The sequence below is a fragment of the Thamnophis sirtalis genome, unplaced genomic scaffold (genome assembly GCF_051295495.1).
Source record: "Thamnophis sirtalis isolate CommonGarterSnake01/CBP01778 unplaced genomic scaffold, rThaSir2_p1.2 scaffold_8, whole genome shotgun sequence".
Lineage (NCBI taxonomy): Eukaryota > Metazoa > Chordata > Lepidosauria > Squamata > Natricidae > Thamnophis > Thamnophis sirtalis.
This window is the reverse complement of record NW_028261388.1, coordinates 69,128,439-69,147,928: the sequence shown is the minus strand read 5'-3', so window position 1 is coordinate 69,147,928 and position 19,490 is coordinate 69,128,439. Positions and strand designations below refer to the sequence as shown.

Genomic DNA, 19,490 nt, shown 5'->3' with positions numbered 1-19,490 from the left:
ATCTCTGCCCTCCAACTAACACCGACTGCGACCTGTCCGAGAGGTAAGAGGAGAACCACCGCAAAACAGTGCCTCCCACCCCCACCTCCCGCAGTCGTCGCAGAAGGATACCATGGTCGATGGTATCGAAAGCCGCTGAGAGGTCAAGGAGAACCAGGATGGAGGCGTAGCCTCCGTCCCTGGCTCTCCAGAGGTCATCGGTCAATGCGACCAATTCGTACTTGCCAGCTCTTTATTTAAACCATACTACTTCAACATTCAGTCTTGGTCTTAGTTATTAACCTTTTATTTGTTAGATTTATAACCCACATATTTGTACAACCCAAGGCGCATACTACACAATACTTTTGCCTCCTGTTTTCCTCAAACTTCCATCCTTTGAGATGAGGTAGGCTAAAAGAAAATAACTGCCCCAAAGTCAACCAACTAGTTTCCATGCCTAAGGTAACTCTGGAATTCATTGTCGCCCATCTAACAGTTCATTAAAATGGCTCTGTACTTAGTTTACCTGCATTTTTTCAGCTTTTCCTCCACCCCAATATTTTCAGCCCCTCCTTCTTTCTCCTATGGGAATATGCACTATATGAAGCTAAACTACACTGTTTCCCAGTGGGAGTATATGTCAGGCCTTCAAGGCACACCAGCTCAAAAAAAAGGCATGGGAGTCATTCTGTGAATGCTCTTTGTTAAGAGAATAATGATTTGTGACGAATGTATCTTTTCTTTTATGTACACTGAAATATGCACCAAAGACAATTTTTTGTGGGTACAACCACACTTGGCCAATAAAGAATTCTATTCCATTCCATTCTATAATAGAACCTTGAAAGATTGTTTCAGATTCTCTCTGTCCCATCTTATACTACCATAAAAAAAATCATGTTGAGTTTCCTTCTATCTTAGGCCTGGTTTATTTTTTTCTATCACTTTCCCAATAGTTTCTTACTCCTGCCAACACCCCCCTTCCAATATTTCTTTCATACCTTCCCCAAGGTCAGTCCTAAATTCCTTATGTCAAGTTAACAATCCACAGGAGACCACAACTGAATATAGGCTGTTACAGATATACATGCTGGTTGTATAGTCAAGTGGCAACAGGGAATGTGATCAGATCAGTAATTATTGATCAGTTGAGCCTGGTGAAATAATGACCCTTCTCTTATCATCCCAGGGCACTCTCTTGCAGGTCCATTCTCTTTGTGTCCTGCAGATCAGCTCTGGGAAACGGTGAATAAAAGCATGAGAATTCAGTTATTTCAAAATAAGTACTTTTTCAAGAATGAAACTCTATTTTATGATCGCATCTGTTGAGACACTTGATTTTGACAGATGGCTTAACCAGCATGGATTCAAAAGTCTGCATGTCTGTAAAGCCATCGATCAACAGGCTACTATAGATGGCGAGTTTTGCCAGATGGCTAAACCAATGAGTCAAAAACATTTATCATTCACAAATCTATCAGCACTGCTTTACAACTGTGTAGTTAGCTGCAGATTTGGGAACTGACATGCAAATCAGATTAGCAATGTAAATGGAGAACATAATTAATGATAATAACAGCAAAGCTAGTTCTTTTTGAAAGGCCAGCATACTTAAGCCTATGTACATAGCAATAGTGGATAAGAAAAGTACAATGACACAAATCCAGTTCTCTAAATCTTAGTTTGTGTGACTAAAATGTGAAATAATATTTTATTACAAAAAAGGGAAAGAAATATCAAACAACTCCAGGTGCTTCACAAACCTGCAGTATTCCATAACATCAGGATATAAGAATATAAATCAGCCTTAGCAGCAGTATAAAATGTCAATTACATGAAATTAAGTATTGTGTTTTTCCAACCTTCTCTTGATCTCCTCTATAAAATGCTCTTGAGGGACATTAACCTAAAAAGCAGATAATAGAGACTTGATTAGTACAACTAATCAAAATAGAATATCTTTACTGAGGAAAATTGAATTGCAAACATGATCTCAGTGTTGTTCGAACAGCTCTAGGGAAGATTATTTTAGAGCAACAGTTCCAAATTGACTCCATTAAATAACACCACCAACCTCTTTCCTAGTCACAACATCCCGAAGTTTCACTACTCCGTCATTTAGCTCTTGTTCTCCAATGATGATTGCCAGTGGGATTCCTGTTTCTTCACAATATTGCAGTTGTTCCAGTAGTCTGGGATTTTTTTTATACAACATCTCTGCCTGAAAAATGTTGGTAAGAAATGGAAAGATAAATACTGACATCAGTAAGATATACTACAAAATAATTGGCTCAGATAATTATTTAAGACATTTAGTAAAAAACTAAGATATTTTTCATCAAACTGAAGGCTGCATAGAGCAATGGCAATAGCGCTTATATACTGCTCTATAGTGCTTTACAGCACTCTTGGAGCAGCTTACAATGAAAGCATATTTCTCCCAACAATCTGGATCCTCATTTTACCAATCTTGGAAGGACGGAAGGCTGATTCAATCTCGAGTTGGTCAGGATCGAACTTGTAATGTGTGGGCAGAGTTAGCTTGCAGTACTACATTCTAACCACAGCTTTTATAACCATTTTACAACTCTGTTTAAGTATTTACCCCTTTTGGATCTTACGAATATTTGGAAAACTTTGCCACTATATATTAAAGTTTTGTGTGAATACTATATAAATAGTATTATGTAATTACAATAATATATAGTCTAGGTGAAAAAATTACAATATTTCTTTTATTTCATAAATTAAATAGGTGATCTGGCAATGTGAAAAATGTATCATCTCCCTAGTTCAATCAATACAATTAAAGAAATAACTGGTATCACTTTTGTGACATTTTCATTTGACATTCAGTGCTGCCTTATAAACATTTTACAGATTTAACTCCTCTCAGTACTGTAGGCTTCTCTTCACACAAATGAGACATGCCATGTCCTGCTCTAAAGATATTTCTGAAGACCTTCACAAACAAAAAGTTAATTCATGTTTATCAATGTGGTGAAGGTTATAAAACTAGTTATAAAACACTGCTTTTAAATCAGTGTTAAAAGTTATAAGGGACTTAGATGAGGAATTAAGACTTAGACTGTGAAACTAACTATAGATTACTCTCACATAATAATATCTCCATAAATACTCTCTTGTGAGAGAGGGTCCTGTGATGCTCTGATGAAGTTAAGAGCTATGCTGGTGATAGCACAGTCTACCAGAAGAGTCACACATGTCAGGTAGGCAGGTCTTACAAAAAGAACCAGATTATGTGTATTCATTGACTCACTTAATATTGTGAGAAAACAAAAAAAGAATGCTATACTGGATTGGGTTGCTCTGATGATATGATACATTGCTGGAATTATTTACTGGACACATCATTTTGGACAATAACCCCAGGAAAACTAATGACATTACTGTATATTACATCCCCATAGAGATACTAATAGATTATACCTACCCCACAGAAATATGTTTGTAAGTTTAGTTTGTAAGTTTGGGCAGAGTTTTAAGTCAAGCTGTCGAAGAAAGGCACTAATTTGCCTGATTACATAAGAGACAGCCAAGAACAAGTATCGATGCAAGTCAAAAATTGGAACTTATTGAAGCAAAACATAAATATTGAAATAATACAATAAAAACATGAATATTATGCTAGCAAGGAAAAGCATTACATGGTCAATTTCTACAAAGGATAAAGGGAAAAATGGATAAAGATGAAACCTGACAATGGCTTACAACTAGGTCATTAAAAAAAGAAGTGGTTTTGGCTGTTTAAGAGCAAGTTATTAATGCAATCAAAGCCAAATTGAAAAATCATCAAATAATTCAAAGTATAGATTGTTTAAAGACAAAAGAAACAGTAGATCATATACTCATGCAAAAACATTGTAAAAACTGATTACAAATAATAACACAATTGCCAAAATGATTCAGTGACACATCATATATCAATAATGAAAAATGGATGGAAACACAGCATTAAAAGAGGAAAAAAAGCAACTTAAAATATTGTGGGTTTTCCAAATATGAACTGGTAAAATCTTGGCCATAACACAGGGCTTTTAACTGAGGTTGAAAAGAAGAAAGTGTGGGTAATTGATGTAGTAATATCAGGAGATAGTAGAATACAAGACAAAGAATTAACACAAAGCATCAAAATCTGAAAATTGAAAGATTATGGCCATGATGGTCTGAGTAGTTATCCTTGCACTGGGTGTCATGTCAAAAAATGCTCAATAGCACTTAGAAAATCTGCAATTTGATAAAATTTCTATCAATCAATTACAAAAGGCCACATTGCATCAATTCGCACATGTACTAACAATATACTATGACATCTAGGTGTCAACTCGCGAAGCATTCCTGACCTGCTCTCGAGTTGCCGTAGGCAGGGGAACGGGAAAACCAAGCCTCACAGCTGTATTGAGGAACTTGCATTTCAGTTCAAAATAAAGCACATTCCAGCGGCAACGTCATGGTCATCTTCAGGGGGAGCCACAGTGGCTGGAGGAAGTGACTTCTACAACCCGCGAAATCGCTTTGTTAGGGAATGTGATTGATCACACACCTTGGGGGAGGGGGAAAGAGGGTCAGAGCCAAGTCGTGAATTAAGTGAGGGAAGAGTTGGCTTCACTTGGTGTGTGCTGACATGAAGCTCCTAATAAATATCTGGATTTCTTCTGAAGCTTGGCTTGAGGCTCATGATTTAATTAGGGCATTGGTCGGAACCCTGACACTAGGTTCTTGGGAAGAACTCAATGTGTGCAAAGCCCAACACCAGCTAAAAAACTGCCAGCTGTGATTTCACATTTTTGTGTATATAATCATAGTAATAGGTGCCTTGGATGTAATTCTAAAACATCTGCAACACCACCTGAAAATCATTGGTGTTGATAAAATCACCTTCAGTCAATTTTAACTTACAGCCTATGTCAATACTCTTAACACCACATAACATCTGCCCATCCTTGGTCCTCAAAAGATTTTGGTAGGTAGACAAAAATGCCAAATCCAGTCTAAACTTCTGGTTGACTCTGTGACCAACTATAATGTATTAAAGTTATATATTAATGGTGGTTAGAATGCAATATTGCAGGTTAACTCTGCTGACTGTCAGCAATTCAGTCCTAACGGGCTCAATGTTGACTCAGTCTTCCATCCTTCCGAGGTCAGTAAATGAGGACCCAGATTGTTGGGGACAGTATGCTGACTCTAAAACCACGTAGAGAGGCCTGTAAAGCATTAAGAAGCAGTATATAAGTCTAAGTGCTATTGCTATATCTCATGAACTCTCAGTGTTTCTATAATTGTTAGAAACATTTCAGAACAAAAGGCATCAGAAAACCCACAAATAAGAGAACAAGCAATAGTAGAAAAAACAAAACTGATTCCAGCGTCCCAAAAGATGGCATTGTTTAATCAATGGAATCTGAAGCACACCAATTCTGCTAGATTGAAGTAGCTGAGCAGATATTGTGGGGCACAGGAAGTCTCTCAAGAAATGTACATTCATTGGAAAAGATATGCAAACATTCAAAAAATCTGAAAGGGAGTAAATAATTTTTCACAGAAATATATGCTATAAATATATGCTAAATATAAAACTATAGCTTGAGGGTTTACACTAATGCAGGTGTATATAGCCTGTGATGTGGTTAGATCTGGCCCATGGAGCCATCCTGGAAACAGCGAAGGACCGGCCCACGGTGCCTCGGACCGGCCCAGGCTGATCAGGCGTTGATCTACAACCTGGTGGCAGCCATCTAGGCCAGAATGTGATCAGCCTTAGATCCATGGGGCTGCCCTGGAGCCAGCAGGGGGCTGCCTCCGCCCTGCCCCCTAGGAATGCACATAGTAGGTGGTGAGCATGCAGGGCCTGGCAACCCTGGGGACCATCTTGCCCTGTAGGCTGACTTCGTTCTGAGTACTTCCCTTTCACCAAGGATGCCAATGCTTGCTGCCTCCTTGAGAGACCACCTTCTGCCAATTACCTCCCTGCGACCAATAAGATCACATAGATTAGGCCTCCTCCGTATTCCATCGGCCAGCCAATGCCGGCTGGCAACTACAAGGAGGAGGGCCTTCTCAGTAGTAGCCCCGACCCTTTGGAACGAGCTCCCCGTGGAGATTCGTACCCTCTCCACCGTCCAGGCCTTCCGCACAGCCCTTAAGAACTGGCTAGCCCGTCAGGCCTGGGGACAAGGATAGCCGCCCCTCCCGAATGATGAATGTATGTTGCTTTACTATTTTATTATATGTCTTTATGTCAATGTCTGTATTCCCCCTCCCTGATTTTATGTGAGCCGCCCTGAGTCCCCTCAGGGAAAAGGGCGGCCTACAAATATTAATAAATCTCTAAATCTCTAAATCTCTGTGCACATGCCCAGCAGGAAGGGCTGAGGGAGTGGGGAGATCTCTTGATGGTTCCAGGGCAGCTACATGGGTCAGATCTAAGGCTGACCATGTTTAGAATTGGAAAGCTGCCACAAGTTATAGATCAGTGCCTGGTTGGCCTGGGCTGGGCCAAGGTGACACAGGTCAGTCTTTTGCTGTTTCCAGGGGGAGAGTTTGGTAGAGTTGCCGGTGGGCTGTGCCTTTCCCATGTGGGGGCTGGAGCAGTCCCAGTGAAAGGGAAGCCTTGTGGGCTACTAGGCCAGGGATGAGGGGAGAGACTAGCAGTGCTTCCCTTTTAATGGGACAGCCCCCGCCCCCAGTTGTAAAGCTTGTTGCCAGCGCCTGCCCCTGGTACCTATGGGCTCCTACATCTTTTGAACGCGCCAGGTAGGAATTCCACCGGCAAAGCTGGTCCAGGTTTCCTGATCTGCAGGCAGAGGAAAGGCGGCCAGAGCCTCGCCCCATGCCCTGCGCTCCGTGGCATTGCCTGTGGATGGGGCTTGGCCAGGGTCATCTGCAGGCAAGACTGCAGGCCGTCGCATCTGGAGGGCACTACGGGCCAGAGGTGAATATGAGGTGAGCTGGAAGGGTTGCGCCCCAGCCTGGCACTTGGGTGGGTGGATTGGAACGAGACTGCAGTCTTGGCATCTGGCAAAGGAGCCTCTGGGCACATGCAGTGTCCCTTGCTTTCTTCGCCGGGGTCAGGGTCTGCAGCTGAGAAGCCTGGCTGTGGTTTTCCAATGGGGGATGGTCCCAGTGAAAGGGAAGCCTCGCAGAGTACGAGGCCAGGACAACGATCGGGGCATGGAGGCTTCGTTGCAGATGTGGCACTGATCTACAACCCCGAATCTGAACACAGTCAGCCTTAGATCTAACTCGAGAGGCTGCTCCGCCACCTCCACCCCACAGGCATGCTCACAGAAGGCAGTGTGTGTGGGGCCTGGCATCTTGCCCCACAGGCTGACTGTGTTCTGAGCACTCCTTTCATTCTGGACGCACGCATGCACTGTCCCCTGTGTGCACACCCACGGTGTAGGGCCAAGGCGGCAGGGTGGTCTCTCAGTGTCTTCAGGTTGGATGTAAGGGTTGACCATATTCCAGTCTGAATGGCTGAATCAAGTTGTAGGTCAGCATCACGCCTCCATTCCCTACCCCCTGGCCTAGCCTTGCAGCCCTCTTTTGCTACAGTACTGCATATACTGCAGGACATTGGTGCTTGTGCATGGCTGAGTAGGGTGCCGGGTGGTGGTGGTGGTTGTTGAACAGTACTGCATGGACTGCAATAGAGGGAATGGATAAAAAAGGGAAGTCATCGCAGGCAATGGGCAGGCAACAATGGGCAGGGGCTTCCCATTTTGACCTCTCCCCACTGCCATTGCTTCTGTGCCTAGACTCCAGCCTAAAACTGAACTGGCAGTTTGGCTGTCCCACCCTTGCCCCAACACTGTTCGACCCCTCAGGCACCCTCCCCAGGTGTGCTCAAGCACCGATGCTGGTTCCCCCAGGCTTTGGCGCTCAAACTGGTTCATTATTCCCAGCTTTGTCTGGCCCATCACAGGTGCCCCTTGACGTGAGCAATACTGAGCGGGCCAGGTCGAGTTGGCCATGCCCACCCAATCACGTGACCATTCAGCCACACCCACCTGGCCCTTTCAGGGCACCCATAATGTTGATCCATCACTCAATGAATTGAGTTTGACACCCCTACAGTAGAGTAATAATTTCTCAGTATTACCTTGATGCCAGAATTCCATAATTCAGATATTAACTTCATTCTGATTGTAAGGAAATTTTTCTGGGGAGTTGCCACCAATACTTGTGTCTCTGTTGTGCGAATCTTCTCCTTGGCCATCTCAGAGGAAAGAGAAAAAAAAATCAGCATTATAATCAGAACTAATTAAAATTTGCAAACAAGCTCTTCTTGAATTGGACTTAATTATTGTTGGAAATATTCTTCAGACAGTTTCAGTTTTAGAAATTTCCACTTATTTCCAAAATATGGATATTATAAACAGTTTGTTTATAGAGACAGTGCCTTATTTCTCTTATATAAAGCAGTTGATTCTTGTAAGAGCCGAGGTGGCGCAGTGGTTCGGGTGCAGTACTGCAGGCCACTTCAGCTGACTGTTATCTCCAGTTCAGCGGTTCTAATCTCACCGGCTCAAGGTTGACTCAGCCTTCCATCCTTACGAGGTGGGTGAAATGAGGACCCAGACTGTGGGGGCGATATGCTGACTCTGTAAACCGCTTAGAGAGGGCTGAAAGCCCTTTGAAGCGGTATATAAGTCTAACTGCTATTGCTATTGCTATTTATTGATGGACGGAGAATTTAAAGCTTATTTTTCCTGTGTGGAACACTGCAAAATTAAAGCTGTGAGAATAAGGAAGATGACCTTGACAGAAATATGAAAGAACCAATATCCAGGCATGAAGGACTGAAATGTTATTTAAATCATGGGAAGAAATTTTTTGTAAGTAACTCAAGTAAACACCTCCCTTATACTCAATGGAGTATAAGAAAGAAGGAAAGTAAAGCACAATCAGACTCACAAGAGTCTGTTATTATAGCCTACCTCAATAAAATATAATTAGGTCTAGTTTTCTGTGGAACTGATTTTGGTATGGTCCACTTCAGAGTTCTCCAAACATTTCAGTCTGAAGGCCACATTGGACATTTTGCAAACATTTGAGAGGCCAGAGGGAAAAAACCCAATTCTTGATTTTATAAAATAATAATTGAATGAATGTGTTTTATTTTGCTCAATGTGATATGATTCACCGCAACAGCAAAAAAAGAAACCTATTAACTACAAAGAAACAATGTTGTTTTTGTGATATGATATAAGAAAAACTTCAAACATAAGCAAACACTGAAGAAATAATAAATTAATAACTGCAGATGAGAAAAGAAGGCTATTCTTTTTTCAATAAATGTTATTTATCGGGACTTAAAAGTTTACAAATTTACAATAAATGTGAATTTGCACATAAAACAAAAACAGAAAAGCTATGCTGGAATCACTCTTTCCCTCTTTGTAAGCAAAGGAAGCAACCTTCCAGCCAGCTAGAATTGGACGACGCACAGTGGCCAGGTGGGCATGGCTGGGTGGTCGCAGCCAGGTTGCTGCAACTAGATGGAGGCAATGGGGTGGATGTGGCGTGGCTGACTTGATATGGCCAGGTGGATGTGGCTTGGTAGACATGGCTGGGTAGGTGCAGCTGGTTTCACCTCTCTGACTTGGGCTGGCTGGGCTGGCATGGAACAAGTCATACCAGCTAACTCGACTGGGGGCAACTCGGCACCCCACAAGCTCCTTGCCTCCCCAAACTGCTGGCAGCCAAGCGTATGTGTGCATGCACACACACACACGCACTGCATTCCAAGCTTGAAGTCGTTTATCCACATCTGAGTTGGCAAGCTACCAATCATGCCTGGGCTTGGGGAGAAGGACCTCTCCTTCATCTATGGATAAAAGTCCCAAACGTGGAATGTTGTGTGTGTGTACACACCCATGTGCACACACTTGGCTGCCAGAAGTTTGGGAGGCAAGGAGCATGCGGGGCACTGAGTTGTTCCCACGTTGAGTTAGCCAGTACGACTTGTTCTGTGCCAACCTAGCCTTCTGAATCAGCAGGGCCAAGCCAGCTGCACCTTCCTGGCCATGCCCACCTGGCTGGACAGAGTCAGCTGCAACAAGTGACTATCATCGAACTGGCCACATCGACCATGCCCACTCAGCCATGCCCACCTGGCTGTTGTGAGTCATCATAGCCAGCTTCCTCTTCCTTGTCTGGCTGCCCTGACTTTGAATTGGGCTTTCTTTGTGAGGGGGCGAGGAGAGGGGAAAATGATCCAAAGGATCTAACCCCCTGCAAAGAAAGCAACTCTCCAGCTGGCTGAAAGCTGGGACTAATTTTAAAGGGAAAGTTATTTCCCCCTTCCTTATCCAGAAACCCTCCAGCTGATTTGAGTGCGTGCACGCATGCGCGCGCACGCACACACACACACACACCACCTCCAAACAGTGGTGAATACAACCTTGCTTTTTCTCCCTGTGCTGTTTGGAAAGGATCAGAGCACAGTATGTGGGAGGAACTGGTAGGCCGGAAGGAACCTTCCGGAGGGCTAGATGTAGCCCCCAGGCCATAGTTTGGAGAACTAGCTTGACATCAATTCATTTACTCTAAATTATTTAAAAGGGCAGATGAATTGCATCCTGGATAATAAAGGATTTTTTCAGAATATTTACCAGAATAACGCTTTTAAAACTTTTTAAAAATTCATCATCCTTCCCCCTTTCTTGCTTTGTTCTAACTTACTTTGTCTAGTGCCCATTTGTCTAGCCAGTCTCTATACCATCTACTGCTTCTCTGCCCAGTACTATGGTACTATCCTGCCTGCCTAATGGATCTTTTATATTAAGGATTGCTCTTTTTTTAATTGAAAAATTTAAACCCAAACAGCTTGTAAATTAATCTGGATGCAATGTAAATGTCTATAATGTTAGAATAAGAAATAAGACCTTTTTAAAAAGCTAAGATTGGAATAGATTAGAAAAATGGGGATAATGTGTTCTAAGACATCTTATTTATTTATTCATTTTTTTGTTATTTTAACAGGTGATTCAGTAATGGAATTTTTGAGCTATGACTGCTTACAAAAATCTAATTTCTGCTTGGAATGAGGAATTGACGTTGCGATGACACGACGTGTGATTTTGAAGCTCCAAGATCGCAGTTGATACTTTTGCTGCTGGACAGTCCTTTTGGACCTAAACCGTCCCGGAGACGGTCACAGGGAAGAGTATGTCCTGCTGATCTCAGGGATACCGCAAAGTCCCTGATTGATCCAGGAGAATCTCTTTTTGCCGGCGACAGAAGCACAGCCATTGAAGCTGCTGAAGTTGGGACAGCTCCGGAATGGGAGGAAAACGGAAGAAGAAAGTGTGTCCATCTGGTGAGGAAATCGTATTATTATAAAAGAGACTACCCCCAAAAAAATTAAAGCTAAATTAAATTTGAAAACAGAAAAGAACAAGCGGTAAAATTAAGCTACATTAGACAGTGTGTTATCCTTTTTTAAAAATTTTCTTTACGAATGGAACTTTTGCAAATGTTTCCTATTCTTTAAATTGAACAGATTAGTTTTTCTTCTTTTACTTTTTATATTCTTTTTTTATACCTATGGATTAAAATCTTTTTCCTTATTTTTATAATGCTGGATTGGATTTTTTTTTTTTGCTCCATTTAAGAATTTTGTTTTTTTAAGCCTGGAATATAAAGAAGATATAAAAGGAATACAAAGAGGGCTGTAATAACAGAGGGAAAGGAAGTAACACTGCCACTTGGAGGCTTGGAAATATTGTATTTTTTTCTCTCTTTGATCATTTGACTTTGCATTTCAAGGTTATTCAGCTTGTTTACAGAGAGTGATAGTGAGAAGAGCGTGGGTTGTTTATACAGGTGCTCTTCGGTAGCTTTATTGGCAGCTGGAGTGGAGCGAAAACAAAGCCTTGTCTTGAAAGATTATAAATGAACTTGCTTTAAATTTAAGAAAAAGTTTTGAATGCCAGAGTGGCAGTGTTTACAAGTTGGAAGAATGGCGCAACATGAAAAAGAAACCTTAACATTGCAAAAGATAATGTTTGAAATTCAAAAATTATTAGAAGTAACAGAGACAATTGAGAGGAGATTGGAGAACATAGATCGTAGAACAGTAAAATTTGATGGAAAAATTGAGGATGTTCATCAAATGAAGAAAGTGAAGGTCAGAGTTCTAAAAACTGAAGGAAAAAATAAACAAAGAGACAAGAAAATTGTTGATACTGACAATGAACTGAGCATGGTTGGAAATGGAAAGAGTGGAATATGGAAAGGGGAGATAGATGGACTGGAGCTCTACCCCAGATTTCAAAGTATAGAAGAAGAAAGAAAGAAAGAATTGATGTGTCAGGCCTACATTTATATTCCTTTTAGAATTTTGGCCTGCCACACTTTCTCTTATTTCATTATGCTGTTTCTTTACGTATAGTCAATGGGAGGGGGGATTAGGAGTAGGATTTTGGAATGTATTGTTTTTCATTCTTTGCTAGAAGTCAAGGTCATCCTTTGTCTCCGCACTTTCACCACCTGACCGGAAGAAGCTGGGCATGGACACCAGCGTGGGAGGAGAAGATTGGACCATGTGATGGACTGTGGGTGTGGGGACAAGATCATGAACTTTTAACTGGGTGGGATTCTGATGTAGCTTCCAGAGTTGGGATCCCACAGCTATGCGCCAACATGCCTGCTTTATTAAATTGGAACTTTAAGCATAGTTTTGCCTTAGATTCTGATTTGATTCTACATGGTATTTGGAACGCTGACGTGATGGAACTAAGGAGAGAAATCTTGTCAGAAGCACTAGTGATAACCAAAGATAAGCTGATCGAAGAAGCAGATGGAGGGTTTCGAGCTTATACAAGAAATGCAATAAGCAATAAGTTGCGAAGAGAAGTCCATACCAAACTTACTAAGGAAATAACCAGAATACTAATGCCATAAATGGCAAGAGACATAAGACTGCACTATTACTGGAAAGACACAGGTTGATATAATGAAAGCTTATAATAAAATAATTAAGTAAAATGTAGTTAAATTTAGAGCATTATGTATAAAATGAAGTGATAATGGATATAGTTAAATAATTGATTGATAATGATAATAATGCATATATATGTATTGGTTTGATAAGAGGAAATTTGATATAAATTGCAAATGGTGACTATGAAAGGAGGTTTAGAAACTCTGTTATTAAATATAACCAATTTTTATTTAGAACATGTTATAAAGATGTAATGTTACTGGATGATATTGGGAAGAGCTAATGGAATGCCATTATGTGGTTTTGCTTTAAATCTGGAATATTTTATATAAAAGGACGTAAAAACAATTATAGTCAAATGAAGGTTGAGGTATGGGTTCCACCACAAAACCGCGGTAGACTAAAGCGCGCTCGATGAAAGCGCGTACCTGACGTCATCACAGCGCGACAAAAACATCACGCTGTGAGCGGTAAAGTTAAAATTAACGCGAAAACCTTACCCTAACCCCCCCCAAACCTAACCCTAACCCTTAACCTAACCCTAACCCTTAACCTAACGCTAAACCTAACTCTAACCCTTAACCTAACCCTAAACCTAACCCTAACGCTTAACGTAACCCTAACCCTAACCCTAACCCTAACCCTAAACCTAACCCTTACCTTTACGTGAATCGGCTTGCTTTAAAAGCGCTTTTTAAAGCGCCCTTTTTTCTCCGCGGTCGTATTTGTCGTGCTGCTGATGACGTCAGGTATGCGCTTTAATCAGGCGCGCTTTAGTGGATCGCGGTTTTGTCGTGCCACGGAGGTATGTTGATAGTAATATATATAAATATATTTGATTTAAAATATATGATTTGCTATGAATTGTAGGTGATGACTGTGGAAGGGATGCACGGAAGTTTTTGTAACCAATCGACACACTTTCTACAATTTGTAATGGAAGATGGTTTTGTGCTTTGGTTTTTTTGTGTGTTTTGTCTGTTTGTGTTTATTGAAAAATAAAAAAAAATCTTTATTAAAAAAATCTAATTTCTTCCAAGGAATTCTATAACTATGCAAGTCTTATTAAAATACTTGAGGAATCAAGGTCTCTAAAAAACAGTCAAGAAAATGAAATTACATAAACCCCTTTAATGTGGCAGCAGAGTTGGAGCAGCACACATTCCCATGGATGATCAGTCTTAATCTCTCTGTTTTCATTCCATTGTTCTTTTTCTAGGGCTTAGCACTCAGGTATTGATTAGCTATGGGTATCCTTGTTTAATGTCCATTCATTTAGTGATCATTCAAAGTTACAATAGCGCTAAACAAGGGGTACTTAAAACTAGAGCTCATAGTTGTGGCTGTTGCATTGTCCCTGCTAACACAAGCTCTCAATTAGGGCCTACATTACATTACAGTTTTCTGCAATCATGCAATCGCTATTTGCGACCTTCATTACTGCCTTCTGACAAGAAAATAAATAGGGAAGACAACAGAGATCGCAAATTGTGACCATACGACTATGGAAGGCTGCAGTTGCTCAGGATTCACCTAACAATGGCAACTGGGCCTGCCAGAACTGCTGTTGTAAGTCAGCATGTCGGTGTGATGTCACACTTTACGACTGCATCATTTAGAAGCAGAGTTCCCACTTTCAATTACAGATTGCCTGTAATACAAGAGATTGATCAGAGAGATTGAGAACAAGCAAGAGAGGACAGTTCTGATTCAAATTGCATTGGTTCTCTTATTGAACAGGTAGTCTGAGCTAGTACCCTGTTTCCCTGAAAATATGCCCTCCCTGAAAATATTGCAACACAGCGGCAGCCACGAGATGACCATGCTCACCGCCTCCTGCACCTCAAAAATAATAAGACCTCCCCGAAAATAAGGCCAAGTGCTTATTTAGGGGGTCAAAAGAAAATAAGACCCTGTCTTATTTTTGGGGAAACATGGTAGTTGCTAAGAAAAAAATGAAGCAATAATACAATTCAAGATGCAATGATGGGTCATATTGAATTGAAAAGATTATGACCCAGACAAAAATCTATGATTCAACTTGGAAGAACCTGGCTCACTGTCCCCTAAAGTGGCAGCTGGGAGCCTGTTCAAACTGCCTTTGGGAGAAGAGTGCCATCATTTCCTTTTTTTCCCTATAAGATTAGACTCTCCTATCACTTTCTAGAGTTTTTCTCAACCTGAGCAACTTTAAGAAAGGTGAATTTCAATTCCCAGAATTCCCAGCCAGAATGAAACGAGACCTCGACTATTTCAGATTGACTCTAGTCTTGTGATACCAATAGGACAGTGGTTCCCAAACTTGGCAACTTTAAGACTTTAAGAATTCCAGCTGGGAATTCTGGGAGTTGAGGTCCACAAGTCTTAAAGTTGCCAAGGTTGGGAACCACTGCAATAGGATGTAATCTTTCCAACTGAGTCTTTTTGTGCAAGTGTTTTCCGGAGAAATTCTACAGAGCTGGTTTTCTGCCAAGAAGAGTGGAAAAGGCCTGATTACATGTGGCTGGTCCCTAACCAAAGAGTCTTTGTTATACACCATAGCCAGGTCCCAACCATTTTTTCAAAGCATAGAACAGGAAAGCAGACAGGTGACCAAACTCTCAGGAATATTTTAAAATATTAATGGGGAAGCTTCAATGCTTGAAGAGTTGGGGCTGTGCTATCCCACATCCCACCCCCACCCACCAACTAGAGTTTGGACAGTCCTTGCATCTCTCTATTATTTCCTGTCCTATAAGGATGTCTTTCACTTCCACACTTCTGCATTTGTACTCTGATCCCTATGCACAACCCTGAACTCTCATTTATTTAACATCTTCTAACAGATTAATAGACCTTACCTCATTATTCTGCTCTATGATAGAGAAGATCCTTTCAACACCAATGCTGAGACCAACGCAAGGTACTTTATGTCTTTTTGAACCGAACTTTGCTACAAGCTCATCATAGCGTCCACCTCCAGCCACACTGCTTACGCTAAGAGACTCATTTAGGTGGCTATGCTTCTGGCACAATAAAACAGCCTCATAAATGACTCCAGTGTAATAAGCCAGACCACGAGCCAGACTCAGATGTAAGGAGACCTGAGAAACAGGATAAGAGGGCTTTTAATAGGAAAATATTGGACTGCCACAGATCACTTATATTTACCTAATACCACGTTCCAATTCACCTGATCTACGATGCCGAATAGAGTAAGGTATTCAAATAGCAATTTCATGTCCTCCAACCCTTCCATAGCCAATCTGTTCTGTGCCAGTTTTGGATCTTTGAGAAGCTTCTCAATGAGACATGGTCCCCCTATAGAAAAAGATGCATTTAAAGATGGAAGATATACTTACATTGTTTTCTATCACCTTCAGTAAATCTTACAATTGCAATACTAACACAACATTATTTCAACTTAAATTGAATCCAATGTTTGGAACACAAAACATAAAAAAGAGAGCACTTCGCACAAAATACCTGCAGAATCATAGTCAATCTTATTCCAACTAGAGATTATTAATACATTACAGAATGCTGTAATACTGATACTCACCATGAAGTTGAACATATTCACTAATACGATTGACACACTCAGGAGAAATACCATCCTCTAGGATCATTTCATTTTTCACTTCCTCCCATGAGATCTGTGGAAGAAGTGGGGAAGGAATGCATTATCTAGGTTAAATAATTCATCTTTTGGCTAATGCATTTCTTTGCTCAAAAAGCAGATGATTTAAACTGACAATTTTTCCCCCCAATATGGATGACATTCAGACATAGGGATTGACAATTTAACAGGATCCAAGTGAAATAATTATTCTTTTTATTTCATGCATACCACATGAATGTGTAACATTTTCAGAGCTAATGACCATACTCAGGCTATTCCATGTTAATATGTGCCTGAACCCAAACAAATCCTGTCAATCCAGGCACACACTTGCTGAGTCTAGTAGTGCTAATTCACAAAACTGTATTTCAAGCAAGGACTTCCATGGCTGCATTCCTTACCGCCCCCCCCTTCCATATGCACAACCACAAGTTCTCACACAAACATGCTACATACACACTTCCATCACATATTCTGTTATCATTCTATCCCTCGTGTGCCCTCCCATTTCCATATATATATCCTGTCTCTTACATGTTCCCTCATGTACGCATGTCCTGCTACCTTTTGTATATATGATCAAATATACAAATTATTGTACTCTTCCCCTCCTCTACTTGTACCAATTCACTTCATTGCCTCTCCTACAAGCCCACCAAGATCATACTGAAGATACTTAACCTTATCCAATTTGTCAAGAGTTGAGCAAATCCTTTCAAATTTGATTTCTGGAATACCACATATTGTAAAGATCCCTTGCAAAATGCGTCTATCATTGATCTGGGGGAAAGAGCAGAAATAAAAAAGATTAAAAAATAAATGCATACACTGAATACATGCATACACAAGAAACAGCCAGTTTTTCTTACTTTGATAAGGAAATCTCCAACTTGCATGGCAGTTAAGATCTCATGTATGACTTTCAAACACTCTGCATCAGGAATCATAGGATCGTATTGGCCAGCAATGTCAAAATCCTAGAATACAGAAAGTAGCTTTTTAAAATCTCCAAATAAACCAGGTAGAGTAATTGAATAATTGAAGTACTCAATGATTAAATCCTATTTTCCTGAAGTGTGAAGTAACATATGTACCCCATCTCACAAAGCATTCACTCATTTCCATATTTCAGACATAGAATTCTCTGCTTCTTTGACAAGTTCAATTTAAAGGTCAAAGAAAGAAGATAGCCGCTTTGCCTTTCTGTTTTGCCTCCCCAAAGTGGAAAAATCTGCAGATACTCACACACTGGATAAACTCCCTGAAGCGTCCTCTCTTTATGGATGGGCTATCACGCCTATAGACTTTTGCAATGTGGTAACGTTTACATCGTTTAATTTTGTTCATAGCTAAGAAACGAGCAAATGGCACCTAGAAACATAGTTAAGAAAACTTACCTATAGCACAGAAAGTAAGCAAACAATGGGCAACCTTTTTCCACCTGAGAAATATTTTACTTTTTAACCAAACAACCCTCGCTCCCCAAATTCCCAGATCTAGTTTTCAAGACTGCTAGAAATACATCCAGTGACATCACTATGGCTACATTTCCAGTCTTTTTGAGTGGCAGATTTAAGATGTAAAATAGGTGTATAAAATCTCATATAGGCTCATCTCATGTACATCATCTGTTTTAATGACCACAACATTCACTTAATGAATGCAGTTTTCATTTAACGACCACTGCAAAAAAATGTCCAAAAAAATCAGGTCATGTGATGCCTCAACTTATGACCTTAACTCTTGGTTGAGGACTAGCCATATGTAAAAAGAATTCTCTATATCTTCTCAACGGTTTCAAAGACTTTTATAGAAGATGACACACTGCATTGGCTCATGAGGTTTATATTACAGAGTTTCACCCTAACACATTAAATTGTGAATGAGAACATTCTGGCTAACAATGTAAATAAGAGCTCCGATCTGATATGCTCACCTCAACTAGAAAGAAGAAGCTTCTTCTGAGTCTTTTTCAATTTTTGACCAGTCTTCAATTACTGTTATGGGTCATGCAGCAATCTATCGTTATTCCACAATTCTGTCTGAGACAATCTATCTTTAAAAAAGTGGTTTTTGCAAGTTAGAATTTTTGTTAGGATACAGTTAAGTCATATCGAAGAGACAGCATCTCTCCTCCTTGATCTTCCAGATCATAAATCAACTTTGCCTCTTCACCATAGTTCTCTTGCAAGAGTTCCTTAAATGAAGGAAAAGAAAAGAAGGAAAAACATGTTTTGTCATTTGTAATTTTATGTTTCAATCTCATGTATAATTTCATTAAAAGTTTTAAGCAAGAAGATGAAAGCTAATACCAACTAATTGAAAGTAAAAAAAAAGAAATATGAAAGAAAAAAAAGATGCAATAAAAAAGGAGAAATAGAAAAGAAAGGAAAAAGTATAAAGTAGCTTCCAATATTCTTCACAGCAGTTATAAATACAAATATATTTTAACTTCTCTCCAAAGTTATATTACTCATCTTTCTATAATCTATCCTGTTTAATTATAAAAACTGTAAGTTACAAGTTCATTTTTTCATTTTTACAGAAAGTCCATTAAAGACTTCCAGTTGGCAATAAATGTATATTCCTTTTTCCTAATCAAATAAATTAATTTACCCATTTCAGGAAAATGTTAACTTTACCAGCCATTCCTCCATAATAGGCAGTGTTGACTCTTTCTATCTTTGTGCATACAGTGAACTTACTGTGGTGGTTTCACATTTAAATAACCTTCCCTGGTTTTTTTTTCTAATTGTTTATCCATTAATCCTAAAAGGAAAAGTTCTGGCTTCAAATAAATATAAACCTTTAAGATCCTCTGTATCAAAGTATGCATTTGGATCCAGAATTTTCAGCTCCTTTACATCTTCACCAAGCATGGTGAAATATCCCTTCAACATTTGAAATGTCTTTATATATTATAATTTTTTTAAC

At 40.1% G+C, this 19,490-nt stretch overlaps 1 protein-coding gene across 2 annotated transcripts in view; it reads right to left on the bottom strand.

The window, feature by feature from the left end:
• Positions 1-270: 270 nt before the first annotated feature.
• The window catches only part of LOC106542987 (histidine--tRNA ligase, cytoplasmic), a 31,489-nt gene continuing 12,269 nt past the window's right edge, over positions 271-19,490 (bottom strand). For both annotated transcript variants that reach the window (XM_014058872.2, XM_087721846.1), the window contains exons 5-14: positions 18,658-18,753; positions 17,802-17,927; positions 17,426-17,533; positions 17,238-17,336; positions 16,497-16,590; positions 16,128-16,255; positions 15,796-16,038; positions 8,108-8,224; positions 2,057-2,203; positions 271-1,888 (exon numbers count right to left, since the gene is read on the bottom strand). In XM_014058872.2, coding sequence (XP_013914347.2) covers positions 1,823-1,888; positions 2,057-2,203; positions 8,108-8,224; positions 15,796-16,038; positions 16,128-16,255; positions 16,497-16,590; positions 17,238-17,336; positions 17,426-17,533; positions 17,802-17,927; positions 18,658-18,753 — 1,224 coding nt within the window. In that variant the 3' untranslated portion in view covers positions 271-1,822. The remainder of the gene's footprint in view (positions 1,889-2,056; positions 2,204-8,107; positions 8,225-15,795; positions 16,039-16,127; positions 16,256-16,496; positions 16,591-17,237; positions 17,337-17,425; positions 17,534-17,801; positions 17,928-18,657; positions 18,754-19,490) is intronic.